Source organism: Talpa occidentalis, unplaced genomic scaffold (genome assembly GCF_014898055.3).
Source record: "Talpa occidentalis isolate TD23 unplaced genomic scaffold, MPIMG_talOcc4v2.1 talOcc4.9, whole genome shotgun sequence".
Lineage (NCBI taxonomy): Eukaryota > Metazoa > Chordata > Mammalia > Eulipotyphla > Talpidae > Talpa > Talpa occidentalis.
Window position 1 is genome coordinate 74,977,455 of NW_023605305.1, and position 19,163 is coordinate 74,996,617.

General features: G+C 45.7%; 1 protein-coding gene across 1 annotated transcript in view; it reads right to left on the reverse strand.

Annotated features, from left to right (window-relative positions):
* The window catches only part of LOC119236834 (uncharacterized), a 135,009-nt gene that overhangs the window by 1,170 nt on the left and 114,676 nt on the right, over positions 1–19,163 (reverse strand). Inside the window, exons 3-5 of the mRNA XM_037500789.1 lie at positions 7,253–7,282; positions 6,836–6,950; positions 1,356–1,725 (exon numbers count right to left, since the gene is read on the reverse strand). Coding sequence (XP_037356686.1) covers positions 1,356–1,725; positions 6,836–6,950; positions 7,253–7,282 — 515 coding nt within the window. The remainder of the gene's footprint in view (positions 1–1,355; positions 1,726–6,835; positions 6,951–7,252; positions 7,283–19,163) is intronic.

Consider the following 19,163-nt stretch of genomic DNA (forward strand, 5'->3'; position numbering starts at 1 on the left):
GAGAAATAAGAAAATCCTGGAAACAAGTGAAAAATGAAGACACCACTTATCTATAGGATTCTGAAAAAGTGGCACTAAAAGGAAGTTTATACTACACAGACCTACCTCAGAAATCACAAAAAGTCACAAAAAACTCTTAAGTTTACACATTAAAAAAAGTAGAAAAGAAGAAAAATCTAATCCAAAGTCAATCAGAACAGAAGGAGAAATTTGCTGGAATATAAATAGGTGGGACCATTATGAAAAGCGGTAGCCAAGAGTTGGAAACACCAAAGTGCCCATGAACAAATGATTGACTAAGATGCAGTGATATATACAGAGTGGAATACTACTCAGCTATATAGAAAGAAGAAATCTTGCCATAAGCAACACAACATAGATGCATCTAGATGGTATTATGATTAATGAAATAAGTCAGATGGAGAAAGAGAAACACAAATTATTTTTACTCATGTGTGGGTCATAAATAAGAAAATGAATGAGCTAATAAAACAAAAATAAATTTAAACTATAAGACCATATTAATGGTTACCAGAAAAGAAGGGGGAAAGAAGGTGAGTAAATCAGTTATATGATGAGGGATAGAATAAGACTTTCAAACATATGTAAACACAATATAATATATACAATGTTGGTTTATAATGATGAACACCTAAAACCTATATAAGGTTTTATCCACATCACTTCAATAAAAGCTCTTTTTAATATTAGTAAGTAAATATAGAGATTATCCCCAATTACCTGAAGACCAGTGTAATTACACTGTAAGGACAAGGATCCTTAAAATTAGAAGAAAATACCAGAACATGAAGTCAGGAGTATATAGTGTGAGGACAACCACTATTTCTGACATGAAGATGGAGCAGAAGAGTGACAGGGCACCATTAAAACATGGGGAAGAAAAGAAAACGGAATCTCCCCTCTAGCTTCCAGAGAGGAAGGCAGTCCTGCCAATACCTTCATTCTCACACTGAGACTCTGGTCTGACTTTGACCTCCAGACAAGACACAAAAATATGTTGCTGTTTTAACTAACTAAATTTATGGTCTTTTGTTCAAAAAGTAAAAGAAAACTAAAACTCAAAGTAAAATTCCATCCTATAAAAAATCAATAATGTTTACTGTAAAAATCGTTGCCCAATTTCATTTTCCCTCTCCTAACGCACTGAGATGATTTTCTCCCTCCTGTGAATCTCAGCTCTTCGCCTCCATTTCTGTGTGAGCAAACCCTGATTCCAAGGAGAAGACAGAGCCTGAAGACGGGAGTTTAGAAAGAATCCTGCAAAGTGGGGCCCATGTGACACCCCTAGGGACAGGGAGGAGGTCAGCAGTGTGTGGGGGGTGGGGGTCACGCACCATAGACAGTGAGCTGGAAACCGTGGGACACTTCCTCTGCCTCCTGTTAACTGAGCTCGAGCCCAGTACCGCCCACTGTCCTCAGGGCTCAGGTTCTCCATCCTCAGGGACGTCATGTTGGGCACGTGGACCCTCTGCTCATACTTGTCCCGGAGGCTGACCCAGGTAGGAGCATCTTCTTTCCCACGATGGACTCGCAGGAAGACTCTGTAGTCTGACTCAGGACCAATGCCCCACTCCGTCTGCTCCAGCTCAGCTGCCCAGACCTTGCTCACGTGAAACAAGACAGAACTTCCTCGGATCCCCTTCAGAGGAAGATTGGCTCCAGGGTCTTTCACTCCAGAACTCTGGGCCCCAGGGCTGCAGGTGCCTAGGGCAGTGGAAACAGACCCCTGAGGATTATTTTCATTGCAAAGAATAACTGAAAACCGTACCACCACATTTTTTAGCGAAATCCATGCAATATTCTCTGTTGATTATTGGAAGTCACCTTGTGGAGTAGAACCTGTACATGTTCCATAAACTTCAGTTCCCTCACCTGCCTCATCATGATCGTACAAATTACATGAGAACATGGACAAGAGCACCAACCACAGTCAGGTACATTCCAAGTACATAACTATAGGAGGAGCTCTAAGTGTCCACAAAGGTCTCTGTGCTCCTAACCTCTGTCACTTCCACCTGGAGTGGGGGTGTACCTAGTGACCCCCTCTAAGGAAACAGAATACAGTATGGTTAGGGGGAGCCACTTAGCAATTCTAGATTAAAGACCATGAATCAGTCCTTCCCCACACTCTCTCCTTTCCTCACTCTGATGAAATGGCCAGCCATGTAATCAGCTGCCCTGTGCAGATGCCCACATAAAAAAGCACTGAGGGCAGCTACAGTCACATCCAGTGAGGAACTGGGGCCCCGAGTCAAACAGCCGCAGGAGCTGCATCCTGTCAGCAAGCCCAGCGTGGGCTTAGGAGATCCTTCCCAGCAATCCTGAGGCCACTGACCTCTGGTTAGAGGCCTAAGTAGACAGAAGTTCCTCCTGACCTAAGCCAGACATACACTGACCCACAGACAGTGTATGCACTCGGAGCTCTCTTTAAGGCACTAGATTTTAGGGTGACCACTCACACGACAGAGACTAACATAACAAAGGTTGCTCTCCTTCCAATCCTTTGAGCTATGCAGTACTCAGAATGGGTGAGGCTGGGCTGTGTAAAAAAAACAACATGATCAGTCCCTTCGGCTTTCAGAACAAGGTCAGTTCTCATCCCATACAACATGTCCATGAGAGAGAGAGAGGGTCCTAACACACATGGTGGGGGCTCCACACCTTGTAGCTGCACCCCATGGAGCCCAGTGTCTTAATGGTCTGTCAGTACCACTCAAACTATGTTCTTCAGTCACTCTTTTCATTCTTAACATTCCTACTTTCATTGCTTGTGTTTTAAATTTTTGATCTTCAGGCAATTTACTGAGATGTCACACTAGTTGACCTAGTGCATTGGGAGGTCAAAAGCTTGAGGTTAGAGTCAGCGAGTCCAGTCTCCATTTTCAGGCTCTGTGAGCATAGACAGTTATTCACCTGATGCCTTCAGCTGTCTCACCTGTGAAATGAAAATAATAGCACTGCTGACCTCATAGAATGAGCATGGAGATTTAAAACCAGAAAAACTCCTGCTCAGTGTTCCATAACTACTGCAGACATGGCGCTGCTCTCACTGTGATGATGATCTGACCCGGCATTCCTGGATCAGAACCTGAATGTCCAGGTACAGGGGTGAGCCGTTTTCACCACCAGCTGCTCCCTCCACCAGCTGCTCCCTCAGGTGTCTCCTCCTCGGTGCAGAGATGGGCCCCAGGAGTCAGACACCCCAATCCCGTAGGTGTCATTAGGGAGTCACAGTCCTGCCAGGGCTTCCTGTTTACCAGGCCTGAAGTGGAAAGGACATGCGTGGCTGTGCGTGGACAGCGGGTGTCCACTGCACGGTCACCCCCGGGTCACTAGGCACAGGAGCACAGCTGTGTTGCTGGGAGTGGTGCGGATGGGGAGAGGACAGGCTGTATGTTATCACAAACTGGGCTGGAAAAAATATACATTATTGACTGTATTCAGTGTGTTCATTTTTTTCTTTCTTTAATGGGATGTTCTGTAATTATGAAACTATTATATGTTTAAAAAATATATAGATTAGGGGATTGATGCAAGTCTAAGGTCTACAGGCGCCTCCTCCCTAGGTAAGCACTGCTGCTGACGTGTCCCTGCCAGGCCTTCATGGTGTTCCCGCAGCACTTGAATCCTGTCAACACGGGACACGCCCTGGTCAATTCACAGCAGTGTTCCCAGTGGCCCACGGGTGCGTGTGACTCTTCCTCTAAACAGATGTCAGCATCCTACTGCTTCCCTCATCAATAAATGGGCAAAATAAAAGTAGTCTTTAAAACCTAAGTTCCTTATCAGAGTCAGCGCTATCTAATGTTGAAACATCAAGTTTTATTTATTTATTTTTTAAAGAGTCATTTATTTATACGAGCACAGGGGTATAGGCCTGAGGACGGGAGAGTGAAAGAATTCACCAGAGACAGAGCAGAGAGCAGAACAGGCAAAAGGACCAAAGACACTGCTGAGGGAGCAGCGGGCGAGACAGGAGAGGTCTGCCTCACCATGTGGGTATCTCCCTGGCCGGCCAGAAATTGAACTCACGCTGCAGAGGCTGCGGATATCTTCACAGCGCTGCGCTCAGCCCACTGCGCTCAACCTGCTGCACCACGGGGAGGCCCAAAACATCAAGTTTTAGATGCAACAAATAACACAAACTATTCCATCAAGAAACAGCTCTTTGGACCACGTGCTGGGGGAGGATGTGCAAACAGCATTTCCATCGAATGTGGAGGCTTCTGAGGGACTGTCACTAGTAATTCTGTGTCTTATCGCCACTCTCCACCCCAAACACTGGCAAGCACCAGGAGAACAAAGAGAAATAAGGAAAAATCCTGCTTAACAGACAGGAACTGAAGAGCTCTGGTCTTGGGGCATCTGCCCGTCACAGCAGGAGCTGCTCCCCTGGAGCTTTGCAGCCCAAGTCCCCAGTGGGGGAGGGAGAGATGTCCTCAGCAGGGGTCTCAGGACACTGTTCCCTGAGAGACACTCAGGAGCAGAGACAAGAAAACAGGCCAGGAGGGACGCCAAAGGGGGCTTGAAGAGGAGGCTCCTCCCTCCTCGGAGTGCTGAGTTGGTGACACAGGGATGGCTGGGGTCTGCCCTCTGCAGGTGTCCCACACGGGCTCCCCAGTGTCCATCCTGTTGGGACACGGGGACAGGGCAGGCAGGATGACAAGACAGAGCTGAGACATGAAGTAGCCCCAGGATGGTCCTGTCTGGTGGAGGCACAGAACCCCAGAATATCACAACTGGTGGGGGGGACCCAGGGGACCCACCCAGCCCTGCCTTTCACAGAGGAGGCTCCCCAGGGGTGAGCCTGTTCTGGGTGCACGGGGCAAAACAGCCTGGACCAGCTTCCTCTCTCAGCACAGCTTCACCCCTGCAGGGGTTGCCCCCCAGTTCCCCTCCCCTGCCCCAGGGCTCCTCCTCCAGCACAGTGTCTGACCCCCAGGAGCTCAGCACACCCTGAGTCTCCCTCCAGGGCCCCCTCCTGGGAAAGGGGAGCAGGGCTCAGTGGGGTGAGCAGAGCAGAGACTCCTGACAGCTGAGGCCAAACAGCAGCCCCCCAGATGGCCCCTTCCCATAACAGGGACCAGGGAGAGAGGGGCTCAGCCTCAGGTGCAGGGAGGATCCCCAGAACTTGGAGGATCCCCAGAACTGGATGGGGAGAAGCAGCTGTGAGGAAATGGAGGAGACAGAGAGAGAAGGAGCAGCAGGGCTCTGTCCTCCAGAAGGGGACTCCTCAGTAGATGCCAGGGAGGGTGTGAGGGGAAATGAGTTGAGGAAAAGTTGATTTTAATAAGAAAAATGTGATGCTAAAAAATCACCATAAAATATTTCCCATTTGCCCCCATCTCCCTCCCCCTCTACCCCTGCTTGCTCCTGTACCCTGCACTCACTCTCGCTCTCGCTCTCTTTCATCTCATAATCTTCCAATACCAAAGTCTATGAGAAAATTGTGTTCAATTCAATGTATCTCCCTTGCTAAATAAAATTGAAGAAAAAGAGAAAGTCTACATTTTGGTCTTGTTCAATGTTATTAGTTAAAAGGACTGTGATATCTAACAAATCTCACTGTTAAATCAAAACATCTTGTTCACACAGGCTTCTAACCCCTTAAAATTTATATCATCCCCTGCAAGTTCACAGAGTGAGTAGGATAGTAAAACAAAAACATACAACAATGAAAGCTCTCAAGTCATTCACCAGAAATCATAATTCTCTAGAGCTTATTACTTTCTCATTTGTATGTATTTAATTTCATTGTATATACAAACACCATCTCTGGTAAAGCCATAAATGTGACATTTAGCTTCACCAAGGCATTTCAGTTCCCTTTTTGCTAAACCCCCACCCTCTCTACTTCCCCTTCCTTTTCTCCTCCCAAGGTTTACGCTGCCTACAGCGTAATTTATACCTTTCCACTTTTTCTCCAGGATATTGTAACACATGGGTATATAGACACCCTTAAATTTGGGAAAATGCTGTAACTCTTACAAGATTAAAATTTCACAGTGCTCAGCCCCCTGCACTTGCACAATCCGAGACGTGACCTGTGGAAATTAAAATCCCACCCAGACAACTGGGCCCTGCTTTTAGCTTCCACATATCATAAAACTTGATACTCCATGATTTCCTCATCATCCCAAAGAGAAGGGAACCCCCCTGTTGCCAAGGTTTTCCTAAAACAGTGTCTTGGATAAAGGACAGCCCCCAGAAGATTCACTTATCAGAAATCAAATAATTTCTTGACTTTTCATGATGAAATCTAACACTATAGCAGAATGTAGAATTCATAAGCAATTTTAAGTTAAACCTGTACTTAGTGATGATCTGCTTGGAACTGATCCCCACCCCAGTGGGAGCACATGGTCACTCCTCTTTTAGTGGAGAAGCCTAAGACCCAGAATGCCAAGACCCCTCCGGATCAGACTCAGTGTTCCAGGTAGGCCTCTTATCCACATAACTGCAGAGACTCTCTGGTACTTCTCCAGCCCCTACCCCCAGGAGCAACCTTCTTTGCCTCCATCCCCTCCCCAGAGAGCTCCAGGCCCCCTGCCTCCCTGGTATCTCAGCAAAGTGGCCTCACCTCCTGAAGACTTCCCTGGACACAGTCCAGGCTGTCCCGGCATAGTGCCCTGCCAGTCCACAGCCAAAATATCACCTCGTCCTTTCCAGCCACCCTGGGATCTAAAGCAGATATGATGCTTTACAGTTGTTTTGTTCTTTGAATCACCAAAGACATCAAGCAGGGAAAGAATAGCTGCCTCCCTCCTCCCCACCCCCCACAACTGCCCTCCCCCCAGAAATCGGAGCCACTTACTGAGGAGAAGGCTGGTGAGCCCCAGGACCCAGGTGACCCGGCAGAGGTGAGGGGTCTTCTGGGCAGGGCCCCATCCCAGGCTGCCCGTCAATCTGATGAGCTGCAGAGGAAACATCTAGAGGCAGAGAAAAAGCAGAGGAAAAGCTTCACTCAGATAAGCCTCCTTAGTTTCTTCCCCACCCCAAGGGCGGGGCTACAATATTCGTTCTGGGAGACAGATCTCTCTTCTAGAATCAGCCATTCAGATCTTATTATCCCAGGACCGAAAGCAAGACCTCAATCAATGACTGCAGGATGAATGTGCAAACAAACCCTTGTTTCATAGGCTTGGCACTGTATTGGGGAGGCCCCCTCCGGTGAAGCTTGGTGCACACCCCTGCCCCCACCCCTTCCCCTATACCCTCTCCAGACCCTTACCTGCTTTCTGGGGCGAGCAGCATTGCCATACTCAGGCACAGAAGTCACACTCAACAGAAAGTCTGGGCTTCGCCCTCCTGTTGCCTGTCCTCAGTCCTATATTATTAAATGAGTCAAATTCCCGTTTTGATTTCTTTTCCATAAACTTCACCTATCACTGACCTAATCAAGCAGCTGTTGAGCAAAGTGACAAAGCTCTTGGTGGAGATGTCAACTCCCCACACCCCCAATGCAAATTGTAACTGACCTATTGCTTATGCTTATGTGGCTCCTAAGCAACCCTGAGAGCTGGTTCTCCTCCCAAGCAAAAGGCAAAGCCAACCCCCACAGAGGCAGCCTCACACCCAGAACTTCCCTTTGAGCCTCTGCCAGCCCTGCTCCTGCCCTCACAACTGGGTGGGGACAAGGGCCTGCACTGCCCTCCTGCCCAGGGCCCAGCTGCCTCAGACATGCCCCTGTCAAGGACCACAGCCCAGTGGACACCCCACAGCATCACTGAGAGCTCTCAGCTCCCACACCCTGGGGAACAGCACCTCTCTCTGACCCCACAGGGCCTCTGTTGCTGCCCACTGGGGTCCCCCTCAGCTGCCCAGGAGAGCATCACCAGGCTGGGTCCACAGGACGGGCCCCGCCACCTGCACTCAAGGGGGTCAGGGATGGCACAGCAAACCCACTTATGGATGAGATCCCGAGCCCCAAAGGGGCTGTGAGTCTGCAAAAGATCACACAGCAAGTCACAGGCAGTGTGTGCCTCCCAACAGCAAACTGGACAATCCCATGTGCATCATACCCTCTCCTGTGGCTCAAACAAGTCACCCGAGGCCAGCCTTGTCTGCCCTGTAACTGCCCTGCAGTATCCCAGACAAGATAATATCCCACACTCCCCCCCACCCCACCTGGCAGTGGGAATCTTCTCTCAGTGGGCATCCAGGAGCCCTGATGTCAGAAGTTCTTGCACAGTCAGAATCCGGCAGCTCCTCCCCTGCTCTCTCCTGTAATGGGAGCAAGTGTCTGTGTGTCCCCTACTATGTTCTCACACCCCTGTGAGTGCCTGTGGGACACTGTTCACCTGGAAAACCATTTGCTGAAGGGGGTGGGGAGAGGAGCTAGCAAGAGGGACACACAGTGTGGCAGCAGGTCAGGGACTCTGGGGGGGCAGGTGACAGACACTCACATGCTGACAAAACAGCAGTGACTTTTACAGCCCACACACCTAACCTCATTTCATCATCCCTGTCAGCAGTGCTGAGACACAGCACACAGGTAAGTACACACACACACTCACACACACACACACAGAGTCATTCACATACACACACACACACACTCATACCCTGCGAGCCTTGTGAGAGTTTACTACACACACCGCCTGGTGCCAGGGGTGCTGGGGGTGAGGGGAAGGTCCCCCTGGACCTATAGCAGCACAGAGTGTGTTTCTGGAATGGCAGATGGGAGAGGTATGTGGGGCTCCATGAGATGGAGTGTCAGGACAGAGGCCTGAGAGGGGACCTGGAACATGCACCCTCCTGGGAGTTTACAGAAGCTGTGGGAATGTCTTCTGGGGCTTGGTGGGCCACAGCTATTTACCTGAATTCTAAAGGACAAGACACCGTATTTGACAACTGGGTTATAAGAACACATTTAATATAATACAAGTAATATCTACTCAGTGCCACAACATTATATGTTTTTATTTATCAGTTCACTATAAGGTCTTCACAACAGCATATAACCTCAGCATTACATGCATCTTATGAGGCAGCATCCTGAAAGCCCAGAGATGAAATAACTTGCTCAAGGTCACATTTGAGGTACATGGTTAGGGGCTCCCAAGTCATCACATCAGCCCAGAGGGGGGACTTGGGGGGCGGAGGAGGGAGGGTAGTATAGAATTCCAGACATATCAGGGCTGTTCCCTGATGTGGGAGGAAACTGCAGTACCTGGAGGACAGGCTGGAACCCAAGTAAAGGAGAGTAAGGGGCGGGGTCTGAGGATGTCTGTCCCATGACCCCCTGCCTGGGAGAGAGAGAAGCAGGATATGGGGACATCTTAAAGATGGTGCTTACCTGCTCCTCAATCCCACAGAAATTCTGCCCCTCCAGTAACTGGTTGAGATTAGCAAATGAATCTCCTTTACCTGTGGCCTGAGCTCTTCTAAGCTTCTGCTTCTAGTGTGAATGAGCATGTCCTCAGGCCCCTAAGAGAGGAATCTCTGTTCCTTAAGCCTTAGGGTTCTCCTTGGTGCACACTATTTTTCCCAAAGGCAGACTTTTAGGGAGCATGTCTTCTAGATCAGGCACTAAGTTTGGGGTAACTCATGTGGAGCACAAACCCTTGTTCCTCAGGAAAAGGCTCTGTATCCTTCTTAATTGGGGGTCCTAGTACTGAGGGTGGGATTCAGTTGAGACTGCATTCTGACTCCTCTACCCTTGTCAATGTGGTCTTTCATCCATCTATATAGAGGAGCTATTGAGCAACTTATCAGTTATCTCAGAATAAATTTCTCCATATTTATTGTTAAATTTGTTTTTTCTATAGGAAGAAGTGAGTTCAAAAACCTGTCTATGTGCCATTTTGAACCAGCTTCCCACTCTCAAGGTTTTTGGAGCTTGTTTTATGGCCTAACATATTGTTTTCTGGGAGAATATTGCATGTACACTTGAGAAGATTGTGAAAACGGATAGTTAGCAGCAAAAGACAGAGAATGGAGCATTCAACAGGGTCTGTTAGATATTGATCTTTTTCTGTTCTGTTCTCTTCCATTACCTTAGTGATCTCTGCATTTTTCTACCAATTATTACTATTGGCTTACTGAAGTCTATTCTACCTTCTATTCCATCTTTTTTTGCTCATATATCTGGAAGCTATTTTTATATGTTCACATCTTTATAATAGCTATATCTTTTTGATGAGTAGTTCATACTGTTTTATAAAAACCACTTTTTGTTTCTAACATTTTTTATCCTAAAGTCTATTTTGTCTAATATCAGCATTGTCACTCCTGCTTTTTTTCATATTGTTTGAATAGCACATCTTTTCCACACTGTTGTTTCCCAGTCTATAGTATTTAAAGTGCCTCCATATTGGTAGCATATACATCAATCATTCACTTTATTCTTTATGACTTTTATTTGGAGTATTTAATCCCTTACATGTAATATAATTTTTTTAAGATTTATTTATTTGTTTATTCAAGCACTGGGTACAGTCAGAAGTGCAGGAGGGTGAGAGAATTCACCAGAGCCAGAGGGGAGAGCAGAGCAGGCAGACTGACGAAGTACACTGCTTAGGGGAGCAGCGGGTGGCAGGAGAGGTCTGCGCGTATGTGGGACCCTCGCTGGTGGCCAGGGATCAAACCAGTGCTGCAGAGGCTGAGGGCAGCTTTGCAACCCAGCACTCAATCACTGCAAACACTGGGGAGGTCCAACATGTAATGTAATTATTGATGAGGTAATATATATGTCTGCCATTTTCCTATTATTGTCTTTGTCTTTCAGGGTTTTTATTCTTTTAAAAAAAATTGATTGATTGATTGATTGATTGATTTATACAAGAACCAGGGTACAGATCAGATGCGTGGGAGGGTGAGAGGATTCACCAGAGACAGAGCAGGGAACAGAACAGGCAGACTGATGAAATACACTGCTGAGGGAAGCAGTGGGCAAGACAGGAGAGATCTGCCGTGCCATGTGGGTTTCTCCCTGCTGCAGAGGCTGCAGACAGCTTACAGTGCTGCACTCAATCTGCTGCACCACCAGGGAGGCCCACAATATGTAGTGTTAAATAATTTTTAATAGTACTCAGCAATCATTCACAAGCATGACAACTATTTAAATATAAGCAATATAAACATATAATAGTTTATATATGTATATCCATATAAATAATATAAATTATAATAGCTAGCACTTATTGAGTTCTTGCTATGTGATATGCATTGTTCTAACACTCCACATGCCTTAACTCATTTAATCTCCATCTACACTCTGTGAGATAGGAACCATTACCCCTCTTTCCATGTTGGAAAACTGAGAAAGGCAAAGTCACTGTTCAAGTCCACTTGGGAGAACCAGGACTGAAATGCAGCTAGTATGACTCCACAGCCACTCTGTCATCATCCTGCTGACTGCTCTCACATATACCAGCTACCATAGACCCGACTGCGTGCCCCAAAAATTCATGTTGAAGCTCTAACTGCCCATGTGATGATTCTTCCAGATGAAGCTTTGGAAGGATATTAGGTTTAGATAAGGCCCATGAGGGTGTGCACTGGAAATGGGGATAGAGCCATGAAACAAACTTCCCTCCCCACCTCTCTCATATCTCCCACATGGGACACAGGAAAGGGTATCATAAACCAGAAATTAATCTCTAACCAGACCCTGACCATGCGGACACCCTGATCTCTGACTTCCACAACAGGGAAAATAAATATCTGTGTATTAAGCCACCATCTATAGCATTGCTATGGAGGCCTGTAGCAATGTATATTGCTACATTATCACCTTTGGCAAATGACAAGTTCTTCTAGTCCTCAGAGGAAAAGGCAACAGAAAGGGAAGCTTTCAAGTCCTACCATCAAGCTTTTAAATGACCTGTTTTTATTCATGTTGTCCTAACTTTCTCTCCTATCCCCAGGGAAGACACTGAACTTCTAGTGTCTAAACCTAGTGACCTATTTCTCCAAAGAAAAGAAAAATACCAAATCAAAGAGATATCTTCATCACCAGGGTCATTGCTGACTCATTTAAAATTACTTCACTGATAAGAACAGATACTACACTTGATCAAGAAGATGTGGTGTATATATATATACACACACACACACCACACACACACACACACACACACACACACACACACACACACACACAATGGAATATTACTCAGCAATCAAAAAAGATAAAACTCATGCCATTCACAGCAACATGGATGGAGCTAGAAGGATTTATGCTCAGTGAAATAAGGAAAAAGAAAAAAAAATGAATGTTTCATTTATAACAGGAATATAGGGGAACCAAATAAGACATCAGTGTGAAAAAAATAATAACAGTACAAACACAACAAAGCAAAACAGACAATTATAAATCAGAGACATCCTGCAGGGGAGGAGGAGGGAGAGGGATCAGAAGGAGGGAGGGAGGAAAATAGGAGATGGTGGTGATGGTGCAAGGGTGTCTTGGGGAAGGAAATTCTATGGGCACGCTGAGGGGGTAGGGGGAGCAAACATTGTTTAAAAGATAATACAAATAAAAAAAAAAACAGTGGCAATTCGGTGCTGGCTGGTATGTGTAACATTCAACAACCATTAATCTCAACACGCAACTATAAACCAGAGATGCACTTTGTGGGGGGGGGGAGGGGAAGGATCAAAACAAGGGGGTGGGAATTCTATGGGGTCTATAACCAAGATGAAAATGCATATATTGTGCAAAAATGAAAAATGATGTAAAAAAAGTTTAAAATTTAAAAAAGTTAAAAATAAAATAAAATAAAATAACTTCACTGCACTGCCAGCCCCTTCTTGGCGACCTTTCTTTCTCATGTGCTTCCTCTTTCTCTGGACTGGTCCAAGACCCCTCTTGCACACTTCTTTCCTGTAGCCCTTTAGTAGTCTCAGAAGTCTCTCAACTTCCCCTTGCCTCACACCCAACTGTTGTCCTCTTTCCCCTCCCACATGGCAGCCACACTCTGCTCACTCCCAGGACCGCCCTCCACCTGCCTCTCCTGCATCAGCGCACCCCAGGGGACCTCCCAGCACTGGACACCCTGCCCCTCTCCCTCTTCTGGAAGCAGCTCTTCCTTCAGCTTCCCTGGTTGCACACCCTCCTGCATCTCCCCTCTGCCTTTGCTGCCTCCATACTACTCCTCCTCCTCAATGCCTCCCCTCCCCTCAGATGCTGGTGCTTCAGGGGTCTGTCCAGCCCCGTGTCATTTCATTCCATTCTCTCACTAGCACACCTACACGGTGGCTTCAGTGCTCAGTCACGTGCTGCTCGCGCCCACACTCATTCCCGGGTCTCCATCCCACCCCAACCTCTGCCAGGCAGACCCTGCAGTCAGCCTGTTCTAGACATCTCCATGGGGACACACACCCCGGGTCCAATGCTAAATCCGTTGTCTTCATTTCCAGGTCCCCCCTCTCAATCAACTGCTGACTCCAGAAACCTGGATCTTTCCCTTGGTTCCTTCTTGTCCCTCATTCCCCCTCCTTGAGGTGTTTGACCAAGTGTCTACAATATGTCATTTCCTATGCGCAGCACCCTACATGCAATGATTCATCTTATTTTTCCTTCTTATGGGGAAGAAAGAAATGATCAAACTATAGTTCTTATAGACACCTAATGGCAAGGAATTGAATCAGAATTCCTTAACTACAGTAAATGGTAATTATATAACTGCCCTCCAGATGATCTATGGGAAGAGAGGTGCCAACTTGAATTTTTAAAATGATTCATATTTTCAACATAGTCCAGAGGGAAGGGGTTGGATCAGGAACTGGAGGGAGAACACAATGCCATGTCAATACCTATGAAACCTAGAGGGCCCAATCCACCAGCACCCTCTGCCCATTTTATACAGACTGACTAAATTCACCCCCCTTGTCTGCATATTTCTCAAGAAACTCAATAGATTCCCACAACCTGGAATCTAAACTTTTCACCTTGTGTCATGATTTCTTTAGTATATGTGAAGCATGAACATTTTTTTTTTCCATTGGCCTTCTTTCCCTTAATCTTGTTTTAGACTCAATTATTAGCTCTGGAAGATTTTGTTACATAAACACAAGTTATATAAAAATAATGATAGGTTTCTCCCCACATCCTTTCAATTAGGCACACCTCCTTTTTTCTTCTTTTTGTCTTACCATTATGCTCTGGCTAGGATTTCCATTACAATGTCAAATAGAACTGATGAAATTGGACATTTTCTTCTTTCCAATACTAGGAAAAGGACGTACAGTATTTCTCCATTAAGGCTTGTATTGCTGAAAATATTTGGAACATATCTTTTTCAGATATTTACAATATCTTCTTAATATTACAGGATATTATAATGCATATAATAAAAATTGTATGCATTTTCATCGTGGTTATAGTCCCCATAATAATAAAAATATTTATTATTTTTTATTTTATTTTTTCTTATAATAAAAATTACAAGATATTATATCTTCTATATATTACAGGATATTTACAAATATCTTCTATAATTTCTAAGGATTGGAAGCTGCTTTCTCTTCTTTTTCTGTCATGAATTCTAGTCTGATTCCGTGATGGTCAAACAGAATAATTATATTATTTAAAATCTTTAATATTTGACAAGGTTTGTTTTATGCCTTGAGATGGGACAACTCTGTGAATGTTCAATGTGCACGTGATAGAAATGTGTAGCCTCGTGGAAATTCTCGAATATCAATTAGGTCAAGTCCACTTGGTAGTAGTGATCTGCTTTTTTATATTCTTGCTGATTTTCTTCCACAATTTCTATTACTGGGAGAGGAATAGAAAAGTCTATCTGTTTACTCTTTCAGTTTGGGTCACTTTTGATTAATGTGTTTTGAAGCTCTGTGTTAGTTACATATATATTAAATTTGTTATGTGGTGAGTTGACCTATTCATCATTATGTGCTCTCCATCTTTATGTCTGGTCATTTTCTATGCTCTGAAGTCTAATTTCTTTTATATTAATTAGTCATTGCAGCTCTGAATTTGTGCTTAAAAATTACATCTGCTTCTCTCCTCTTACATAAACTGTAGGAGCCGGGGCCTCCCTGGTAGTGCAAGGGATTAAGATGCAACCTGTGGAGCTGTCTGTAGCCGCTGTAGCGTGAGTTCGGTCCCCACCCAGGGAGCAACACATATGGCGCAGCAGACCTCTCCTGACTCACCTGCTGCTCTCCTCAGCAGTGTATTTCAGTCAAACTGCCTGTTCTGTTCCCCACTCTGTTTCTGGTGGATCCTCTCACCCCCCACACCTCTGGCCTGTGCCCAGCTCTTATGCATGAATAAATAAATCTTTAAAAAAAATAAACTGTATGAGCCATTGATTTTTATTTATTTTTTTTTTTTATAGAGGAGGCATGTTTATTTATTTGTTGTTTGTTTGTTTTGTTTTTATACATGCACTGGGTACAGTCAGAAGCGCGGGAGGTGAGAGAATTCACCAGAGCCAGAGCGGGGAGCAGAGCAGGCAGAAGGGCTGAAGTACACTGCTGAGGGGAGCAGCGGGCGGCAGGAGAGGTCTGTGCACCATGTGGGACCTCCTCCGGTGGCCGGGGAGCAGCGGGGATAGAACCGGTGGCGCAGAGGCCGCAGGCAGCTTCGCAACCCAGTGCTCAACTGCTGCGCCACTGGGAGGCCCATGAGCCATTGATTTTTAATCCAAGCCAGTTGGGTAACTGTGGGGGTTACTGAGTGACCAGAGTCTACAGCCCTATGTCTAGTGGTCTGTCTGATTCCTTTTTGTCTATCCTCTACTTTTTTCTGTTTCTCCTCATTAAGAGTCCATGTTGAAAGGCCCCACACAAATTGCACCACCCCATTATCCATACAGGACCCCTGGATTTCCTGACTGCTGGTTTTCTGAGCTCCTCTCTCTCAACCCTTTTCTTCCCAGATTCTCTCCCAAAATGGTTTTTCCAGGGCACTCCTGCACCCATGGGGCTGCAGCCAGGGTGTGACATGATCATGGTTTCCTGGGACCAGAGTTGTAGAACTTGATCCATGGAGGAGAGGTGTAGAGAAGGTGCCACTGAGCAAAGTTTGGGGCGTTCTCTCCACTCCAGTCACTGCTGAGGAAATAAGGATGGGAATAGTAACAACTGATATTGGTGTCACTTATCAAAGTTGATTTCTCATTCATGAATTAAATTAAATGCTGTCAAGAAAGAGTCAAGGGGGCAGCGCTGCAAAAAGAGAAACAACTTGTCAAGACAGCCCCATCATCGTCCCCACACAGCAGGGGGTCACTAATAGCTCGGCCAAGGGAGGGAGGGAGGCCTGGGCACAGGGTGCAAACCCCCTGCAGACACTTCTCATGACTTGTGTTCGTTTTTCTTTTTGCTTCTTGGTATAAAGGATAAAACATACTTTAATGAGATTCCATCTTATACCAGTGAGATTGGCACATATTAAAAAACTTGCAACAACAAATGTTAGCGAGGATGCAGAGAAAAAGGAACTCTCCTGCACTGCTGGTGGGAGTGCAAACCACTATGGAAAGCTGTATGGAGATTCCTCAATCTGCTAAAGATGGAGCTTCCATATGATCCAGCAATTCCACTCCTAGGTATTTACCCAAAGGACACAGAATCATTAATTCAAAAGGGCACCTGCAACCCTGTGTTTATAGCAGCACTATTTACAATAGCTAAGCCATAGAAACAACACAAATGCTCAAAAATAGATGACTGGATCAAGAAGATGTGGTACATATAACCATGGAATATTACTCAGCATTCAAAAAAGATAAACACATGCAATTTGCAGCAACGTGGATGGCGCTGGAAGGGATCATGCTCAGCGAAATAAGCCAGAACAGAAAGAAAAAGAAAATACCAGATGGTCTCACTCATAGCAGGAATTTAGAAAACCTAAATAAGGGACCAGGAAAAAGACTAATCATAATAAAGTAACTATCAAAATCAACAAGCAACTATAAACCAGAGACACACTACTGGGCGGGGGGAGGTGGGAGTAGGATCAAAACAAGGGTGGTGGGAATTGTATGGGGACTATAACCAAGATGAAAATGCATACATTGTGCAAAAATGAAAAATGATGTAAAAAATAAATAAAATTAAAAAAATACAAAAAAAGAAAGTACTGAGGTGTTCTGTGGTCAAACCCTTACTAAAATAACATATAACTTACATTAGTTTCCCCTATGTATTCACCTTCACACAAATTAACACTGCCGGAGTCATTAATCTCTTTTCCTTTCCTTGTCTTGTCAATTCTCTAAGAATGTATTGCCTTTTGTTAAAGTATTAGAAAAGCCCTTGGGTATCCCACTTCTGTGTTTCACTTCTTTTCTACAAAGACCTCCATGCTTGTAGAAAATTAAAATATTAACATCAATAAAAAAAAAGACAAAACATGTTTTAAGTCACCCTAATCCTGCCTCTATTCTGCCTTCTCCTTCTCAGACACATTGTCCTATCATTATTCCTTCATATTCTGGTGTCTTCAATGTCTCCCTCTCCTGAACCTGTTGTCTGATCCTAATAATAGGACTGAATCTCCTTCATTAAAGAAGTGAAAGATGTGCTCATCCCTGTGACCGCTCAGCCCTGACCATCTCTCCTGCTCCTCACAGGCAGCATCCGGGGAAAAGAGTCCACACCTGTGTGCTCATGTCCTTGCTCACTCCTGTCTCGCCCTGGCTCTCGCTGTCCTCAAGGGTGTAATCAGGTTGGAAAGTCACCCCACAACCCCCAGGTGGTGCTCCCTGGGCTGAGTTGGCCACCATTGTTCTCAGACAAGGACTTAGAGGAAGAGGCACTGGACACACACGGAGGGCATTACGGGGGCACAGAGGGGGCTGTGGGGGATCTCAGCCATAGGAGAGACAGACCTGACTGACAAGTGACGGCACAGGGGGGAGCTGTGTGTGGCCCAGAGCTGTTAACTGCCCTTTGACAGACAACCCCCTACAGTGGGGCAGAAACAAACGTGTTTCTTGGCTCAATTGGGTTTTCTCATGAGCCCAGGAGGGCAGGTGTGGATGATGGCATGAAGGGGTTAACCTGAGAGGAGGCAGAAGGACCATAGACACTAGATTGGATATTTAGAGAAGGCGAAGGGGACCTGGTACTGGGTCAGATCCTGGGAAGGGTCCAAACAGTTCAACCTGCTCCTGAGGACAAGGCGGGTGTGTGCCCTGAAGTCATCCCCACCATGAAGTCTCTGCCTCTCAGGAGCCTTCCTGGGCTGAGGGTGAGAAGTGTGAGCGCACACTTAGCAGTTCCTCATGGCAAAGGCCCCAGCAAATGGGCTTCGTACACAGGCTTGTAGTGAGACTGAGCTACCCGGGGTCTCAGAGCTGCAGGGGCATGTGTCTGCGGCACAGATGCAGGAGAGCTGCGGATCAGACCAGGGCTCCTGACTGAGGCCCGGGTCCCTGCAGGGACAAGCTCCCAGCAGCCCAGGTCTGCAGGCTGCTTCTCACTCCACTCTGGGGTCTGACCTGAGTTTTTTTCTGCCAGCCCCATCAAAAATGTATTGAGCAAATATAGACATTTTATTAGACATTTATTAGACATATATGGACATTTATTATAGACATTGGTTTTCTTCCTAGGGTAGCTAAAGAAAACAATGATTACACAACTAACAATCATGTAAAAATTTACAAATTATGTAAAAATAATTCTTGGCAAGCGGGTCTAGAGGAAAATAGAATCTAAGCTGGGTTTGAAGGCCAGAAAGATGAGGCATATTTCATTTTCCATAGCATCAAAAGAGTTAGAAGACCTATACAGATCAAACATTGTACAAAATGAACAATGATGTAAAAAAATACATAAATATATTTAAAAAGAAAAAATAGGCCTGCCCAGTGGCGCAGCAGATTGAGTGCCAGCTCTGTGAAGCTGTCCGCAGCCTCTGCAGCGTGGGTTTTCGATTCCCAGGCGGCCAGGGAGATTTCCCCATGGCGATCAGACCTCTCCTGTCTTGCCCGCTGCTCCCTCAGCAGTACTTTTGGTCCGTCTGCCTGTTCTGCTCCCTGTTCTGTTCTGGGTGAATCCTCTCACCCTTCTGTGCCTCTTGGTCTGTATCCCAGCTCTTGTATAAATAAAACATAAATCTTAAAAAAAAAGAGGTACTTTAAAAAAGAAAAAGAAATAGCTTAAATAAAACATGGAATTCTCTGTCTAGCAAAGATGAGTTACAAGGCCAAATTGAT